This window comes from Meleagris gallopavo, chromosome 4 (assembly GCF_905368555.1).
Source record: "Meleagris gallopavo chromosome 4, MGAL_WU_HG_1.1, whole genome shotgun sequence".
NCBI classification, from domain to species: Eukaryota; Metazoa; Chordata; class Aves; order Galliformes; family Phasianidae; genus Meleagris; species Meleagris gallopavo.
Genome location: NC_139407.1, coordinates 19,112,987 through 19,120,169, shown reverse-complemented (window position 1 = coordinate 19,120,169; position 7,183 = coordinate 19,112,987). Strand labels below are relative to the sequence as shown.

Genomic DNA, 7,183 nt, shown 5'->3' with positions numbered 1-7,183 from the left:
CATATGTCTAACCACATGTCCTTGCCCCAGATCAGCCAGGCATGGATAGTCCATTCTTGGGTGGCCCACCGTGCAATCCACAAAGTGAGCCCTCGGTACACAGCCCAACTATCCGTACAGATGTTCAGGATGCCATCACCGGGTTCCTTAGTTATAACCATCCACACAGCTCGCAGTTCTGCCCATTGGCTGCTCTGACCACCCCCCTCATCAAACCAGATCTTCTCAGTAGAAGGATGGTATGCTATTGCTCTCCACTTGCTCAGATTGCCCTTGCTGGATCCATCTGTGTACCAAGCATCTTCAGGGATAGGGTATTTTCCCTCCTGAATGGGACTCTTCTGCGGTGGAGCGACCAGTATTCCTTTCGGTGCATCACTGTGATATGTTACAGGGCCTAGGATCTTCTGAAGTTCTTCTTTCAAAGGGGATGAAGACAGACTGCTCTTTTGGCTGAGATAGGCGACCCATCGTGCCACTGTTTGTGCTTGGGCCACCCCTGTCTTAGGAAGGCGGGTCAGATCTTTTACCCACCCCTGAATCGGCAGAGTGGTCTTGATTATAACTTCAGCCGTTTGAGTAATTGGCTCTACTGCCTGCAGTACTGAATAGGCAGCCAATAACTGTTTTTCAATCATACTGTATCTCTCTTCTGCTCCGTACCAAACCTGAGACCAGAAACCAATGGGGGTCTGAACAGAACTCTGGCGTTGCCACAGGCCCCAACCAAAGCCATCTTGAGTGATGTGAACATCTAACTCATCTGGTAGGGTAGGATCAAATATACCCAATGACTGGGCTTGTTTAACTGCCAGTTTCACCTGTTGAAAAGCGTCCTGTTCTGTTTTCCCCCAATCCCAAAGCTGCCCCTTTTTTGTGAGTCTATACAGTGGCCTTAGCAGCTGCGCTAGGTGAGGTATAAAAGAACACCAATAACCTAATACACCTAGAAACTCTTGCAGCTGCTTCGATGTTGTAGGGACTGGGAACGCCTGAACCTTATCGATGACAGCACTGGGCAGTACTTTGGTCTTTCCTGACCAAACTACCCCCAGGAATTTTACAGACAGGCCCGGACCTTGCACCTTTTGGGGATTTATAGCCCATCCCCTCTGTTGTAAATAGGCGGTTAATGAATCCGCCGCCTGTCCTACTGCCTCCAGTGAGTCAGATGTCAGCAGGAGATCATCAATATAGTGATACAAGTTAATATGATCCGTTTTTTTCCAGTCGGCCAGGTCACGCGCCACTAGATTATGACAATATGTTGGTGAATGCACGTACCCCTGTGGCAGGACCTGAAAGGTCCACTGCCTGCCTCCCCACGTGAATGCAAATTGATCTTGCAATTCTTCAGCAATTGGGATACTGAAGAACGCATTTGCTAAATCTAGGACACAATCATAGGTTTTTATCTCCCTATTCAATGTGTCCATTAGGGAAGCAGTATTGGGTACGGCTGCATGAATAGGTGGCGTGACCTTATTTAATTCCCTATAATCTACTGTCATTCTCCATGTGCCATCCGACTTTCGCACTGGCCATATGGGGGAATTATATGGGCTGTGGGCAGGTCTTATAATGCCCACTTTTTCTAATTCCTGCACCGTTTTTGATATTTCATCCTGCCCACCCGAGAGTCTGTACTGTCTCACATTAGTAATCCGGCATGGTTTCGGCAGGCAAATTGGCCCATGTTTCGCATGGCCTCTTAATATTACCTGCACCGCCCGGATAATAATACATCTCTGTCGGAGTCTGAACTCTCCCACGGTTGTCTGGAGAGCCAGACCACATAGAATATCTATGCCCAAGATGTATTCCTGGACTGGGGCAATAGATACCTTATACTCCCGGGGTGGGAGACGCCCAACCCCCGATTTTAACCATGTTTGGGTGACAGGAATAGTTTGTCCCCCAAAACCACCAATCATCACTCTGTTTCCATGAAATTTGTTTGTATCTCTGTAAATGATTGATGTTTCCGCTCTAGTGTCCACTAATGCCATTACTCTCTGAATATTTTTTCGGGACCAATAAATCATTAATTCTACATAGGGCCTCCGGTCCCGTCTGGAGGCCCTAGGGGGACTAACATCCCCCGTCACACCATGAACTGTGCTAGGGCCAATTCTTTTGCTTCCGATGGCTCAGGCATCGTGGCCCAAGACACTTGAGGTGGCTTTTTTTTCCTATTAGGAACAATAAAGTCTTCTAGGTTCCATGCTGTTGTTGGTATCCTCTCTGTAATTCTTACCCTTGGTTTCTTAGGGTAGTTTTGAAATTTTTGATTGTCCTTTAGCTGTCTGCAAAGCTGGAGAAGGACATGGTTGGGCTGGCGGTCAATCTTAGCAAATTGGACCCCAGCTCAAATTAGGTCATTAAACGTTTGTTTTCGGGTCCCGATTGAGGAGCTTGAATAGCCGGCATCTTGGTTTTAGTCACCAGCAGGACCTCAGCTTCTTCTAACATCCGAATGTTGCGCCTAGTCCATAGGCGTTCTGTCTCCCCCAGATCAGCTACTATCTGAGCAGCCTACTGAACTACGGCTTCCGAGGTCACAGAGGGTTTAATATCGAAACCAAGGTCCCATAGGTGGGAAGGGGCCTGTTGTAAAACTAAATCTCGCATGCCCGCCGAGAACTTCATCATATCCGGGCTATCATACGAGTCTTCATATATTGCTTCTCTCATGCCTAACTCAAGAATGCAGTTTTGAAGGTCCTCCATGGAGGACCATAATCCTATGTTTAGGGGAAAATCTGTTTTATTTGGCCAAACCATCCGGCATGCTGCCATTAACCAATCTATTATTGAGTGGTTCTCATTGGTATACTGGATGGCAGCATATAGTCTCTGCCTGACAGCAGGATGTAATGTTACGGTGGCCAGCTTTGCCATTTCCAGCCCATTAACTATAATACTTTCTGCTCCTGAATCCCATAACCTGAGCAGCCATGCAAGTATACTCTCTCTCAGCCTCTGCCAAAATTGCTGCACCAGGTCCATTAATTCAGTAGGAGTGTGTGGTCTGGCTGTCACATGCAAATGCATTTCGGGAGGGGGCCATTGGTCAGGGGGCACCCCTGCTGGTCTATCTTGCACCTTTTTAGTTTTTTGAGTTATAATAGGACGGAGTTCCAGGGGATCTGCCATAACTGGAACCTCTAGGTCTGATTCGGAACTCCTGTTTTCCTCTTGAACCAGGTCCGCTACTTCAGAGGTATGACTGTCATCTATTGACATACTACAGACCTGACCTAGAGACTGTAAAATTGTTTTTTTTTTTTTTTCTTCCCGTCAATACATTAAGTTCTTGCTCCAATTTATCAATCCAAGCTTTTAGTAGCTGATTTTCCTTTTCTAAATTATCTGATCTTGTCTCTGCTTGATTTAAAGCATTCAAAAGTGGCCATGCCACCGTGGATGCAGCTAATTGCCTTTCTTTCATAGTTAAGGTATCTTTGTCCAGTCCCTGAAAGTATTCTGTTAAGTGTACTGGGGAAATATTCCCTAAAGTACGCAGGGGACCCCATTTCTCAATTATAGTTGCCAGTTGATAATAAGGAGATCCCAGAAACCCTGGGATCTGCCCGGGGATCATTTTATCAAGGGGAATGGCGTTCTCCCCCTTGACCCATTTATAGAAACTCCATAAGAGAGACATGATGTAAAGTGGATTTAGCCTGCCTGGCTCGTCAATTGTTTAATCAATGGATATACAGATGGTATAGATACATATCCAGGAGCTTAGCTAATATAATTTATATTGGAGAAATAAGGGAAAGTCACTCACCCTGTCCTGGGCTCACGAGATGAACTCCTGATGGAGCAGATCTCCAGAGAGATCCTTCCCCACTGGCAGTCAGCTCTTAAATGGGTCTAGGAGAGGTGCAGCCAGGCTCCACCCCTTCCTGCAGCACAGGTGAATTGCCTTCACCTGTGCTCCCATGGCTGACTCATTGCTCGCCTCAGGTGATCAATCAAAGGTTCAGGCCGTAATTCAGCAGTCCCATACAGAAACTAACTTTGTAAAACAAAAAATTTAAAGTAAATGGAGATGACATTTCAGAAAATAATAATAAAAAAGCAGTGCTCTTTCCAAAGGGGAAGTGTGATCAAACACATAAATCTACTTATTTCACTTCCAGATTATGTCCCATTTCTATAATGCATTAGTTATTTTAGCTTCTCTGTGAACATATCACTGAGCTCATACATTGTAAGAGGTTCACTGCTCCATACCTTGTATTTAACTTGCGAGGTTTTTCTTTCTTTCCTTCACAAATGAGCAGGAGCAAATTATATGCTTTCCACCTTTAGGAGCTTTAGTAGAAGAAAGGTAGTTCCATTCGAATTAATCTTAGACAAAATTAAGATAGGAATGGCGATTTGGCTAAATGCATTTCCCATTTGCTTGCTTTGCTGATGGCAGAAAAGCTGTTAAAGCCTGGACTTGATTTTGCTATTGTTCACCTGGATAGAGAGAGAAGTCAATGGAGGCAGCTGTGGGATAGGTAAGTGGAGCTGACAGAGGATGGAGCAAGCACAGGGGTGGCCCCTTACTGCAAATATTTGCTGGGAATTTAACCCCTGAGCCTACAGAACAGGGCTAGGTTTGCTCCTGTGTCTCAACAGAGACAAAGCCACTGGGTCAGAGCGAGGGCTGCAGTACTGCAGGGATTCAGAATGCTCTTGAGTTTGTTATTCTAATTTCTCTAGCACAAGGACTTTACAGCTCAGTGCAAATGGATGATTGCATGGGATATCTAATCCTTCTACCAGCACTTACTGAAAGAATTATTCTCCTGCTGTGCATTAATAAGCTGTAAGGAAATAACCACCAGAGGAACACACTGGGGGCTCTGCTCTGCTCTCACCCTAACAGGTGAAATGCGTTCAGTGATGTGAATGGAACAAATGAGGTGTAAGTACAGAAAGATTAAATGTACAGAACTTCCCTCTTACACTTGTCAAACACCCTGCAGGGCCCTCTGGAGATGTACTTAATAAGATCTAGGAAAAAATGTTGCTAAAGCTTTAAAAAAAAAAAAAAAAAAAGGTGGAGGAATATGCAATTTTGTATCGGGGCCAACTTCATTCCCTCACTTTCCTTACAGATACAGCGCTGTGCTTACTGGTCTGTTTTTTGCCTTGCAAACTGGCAACGGCTTCCTACATTTGTTTTCCTGCTAACTAAATTCGTGAAAATATTCTAAAATGGAGACTCTTTTCCCTGCAAGGCTGAAGGACAGAAATAAATAGTGGTTGGTTTACTGCCAGCTGCAGTCATCTTTTCCTTTATTTTGACTTGCTTGCCTCTGTCAAGGTGACAAGCAAAGTGAAATCCTGTTTTGGCACAGCTTAAGATCTGTGGGCCTTGGGGGAGAAAGGGATGCTCAGTTGCTGCCATGCCCAGGGCTCAGGCCAAGAGGCAAGGATGCAGAATCAAACCATAGAACTGGGCTCCTGCAAGGAGTTGGAAGTGCTCAAGTCAAAACTTGCCATCGAGGAGACTCATCCAGCTCCCCTTCCACTACCACTGCACCTCTGTGTGAAAGTCTGTGCTCAACAGCTGCATGAGATACTTTGCCTTCTTACTATTATTTCTCCTATATGTCCAGCTTCAAGTAGTAGTAGTGTACATCAAGCATTTGGAAAGAGAAGCCAAAATCTCACACTTGCATTTCAACTACATAAAATAAGTTCTTTGACTCCTCAACTCACTTGGAGTTTCAGTCTCGAGTCTGGGAAATAAGTGTTTCTTCATGCAGTTGAAGTCCATTAAGAAAAAAAAAAACAACACTAAATATATTCTTCATGGAGAAACTGTGGACAAGGACTAGTCATGGTCCTATCGTTCCAGTGAAGCTGCTGATGAAGTAGGGAGAGGTTCAACAGCATGTAATCACCTGGGGCAAGTAAATGCCCAAGTACTTTGTTCTTGTCCTAGAGGTTTTAAATCCCCTGTGGTATCTTAAAGGGATAAAATTAGAATGCATTGCTGTGCTGGTAGCTGTGCTTCAAAGCATACCAGAAATCTCTGTTAATTATCTGTGAAAGTCAATCTCTTTGCTTTCCTTTACCAAAACCATTGGGCTGCATCTTTTTTCTGTGTCTTGTGTTTATTGTGCAGTGAAGGCTGAAAAGTACAAGGTACATTTGTATTATTTGTACAGAGCTGCTCCTGTGAGGTAGGGAAAACTCGGTCTTAATTTGTGCTGAGCTATTTGCCAATTGAAATCCTACTAGTAGTAATAGTAACAGATACCTGCAGCCCATGCTGCTAACGTCAGCTGTCACCACAGTTGTTTTACCAAATGAATCACAGGTGTCACTGCAGGTCTTTGTTATAAGAGACAGAAGAAATTGGTGTGAACACTTTCCAGGCTAGTTATGTGTAAGGAGAATAGATGGGTTTTAGCATTTTCACCATTAATGCCACTTGTAAACTGGGATAGGAAATCATTATTTTTGTGTTACAGCTGCAGCACTCAGGAACATCTCTCAGGATTAAAGTGTAGTACAAAACTCTGCATTAAACTATATCCACTGTCCCTCAGTCACCCAGACCTCTTTGGGGGAGCAATACCTGTGTTTCCTGGTATTGTATTTTTGGGCTGCACCAAAGATGGGTGACGGTGAGGATGGGGCTAGAAGGGCTGCGTAGGGCTCAGGCAGAGACAAGTTAGATACTGCCTGGAGGCATTCTGTAAATCTTAATTCAGCTCTAAAAGGAAGAGAGACCAGAAGAATGACAGGGCAAGCAACTGGGAAACATAATGGGGGGAAACTGAGCAGCCTGGTACTGTGCTGCCCATGGAGCTTTCTTCCTGGCTCTGTTTTACCTTGGAAATAATATGCCAGCTGAACTCTGTGAAAGACAGCACGCTTGGAAATGTAAATGGGGTTGAATCTCTATTGTATCCCATACTGCAGGAGGCGGTTGTGCAGAGATGAGAACATGGAGCAAGTTCTCTCCTTATTTACATAAATTATTTGTTTCCTCTTTTTCAACTGGAGTTAAGTCATACCAAAGTGGAAGAGTGATGTAGAACTTCATTAAAAAAGGAAGAGTTGGAGGAGGCTCAGGGGAGACTTTATTGCTCTCTATAACAACTCCCTGAATGGAGGCTGTGGTGGTTGGCCTCTTCCCGAGGTAACAGCAGTAGGATGAGGCCTT

At 44.6% G+C, this 7,183-nt stretch overlaps 1 protein-coding gene across 1 annotated transcript; it reads right to left on the bottom strand.

The window, feature by feature from the left end:
• Nucleotides 1–2,535: 2,535 nt before the first annotated feature.
• Nucleotides 2,536–4,008, bottom strand: LOC146544430 (uncharacterized). Its single transcript, XM_085221940.1, has 2 exons — nucleotides 3,256–4,008; nucleotides 2,536–3,212 (listed from the first exon to the last, which is right to left on the bottom strand). The coding sequence occupies exons 1-2, from the start codon at nucleotides 3,665–3,667 to the stop codon at nucleotides 2,536–2,538; spliced, it is 1,089 nt and encodes a 362-aa protein (XP_085078066.1). The 5' UTR covers nucleotides 3,668–4,008.
• Nucleotides 4,009–7,183: the final 3,175 nt, after the last annotated feature.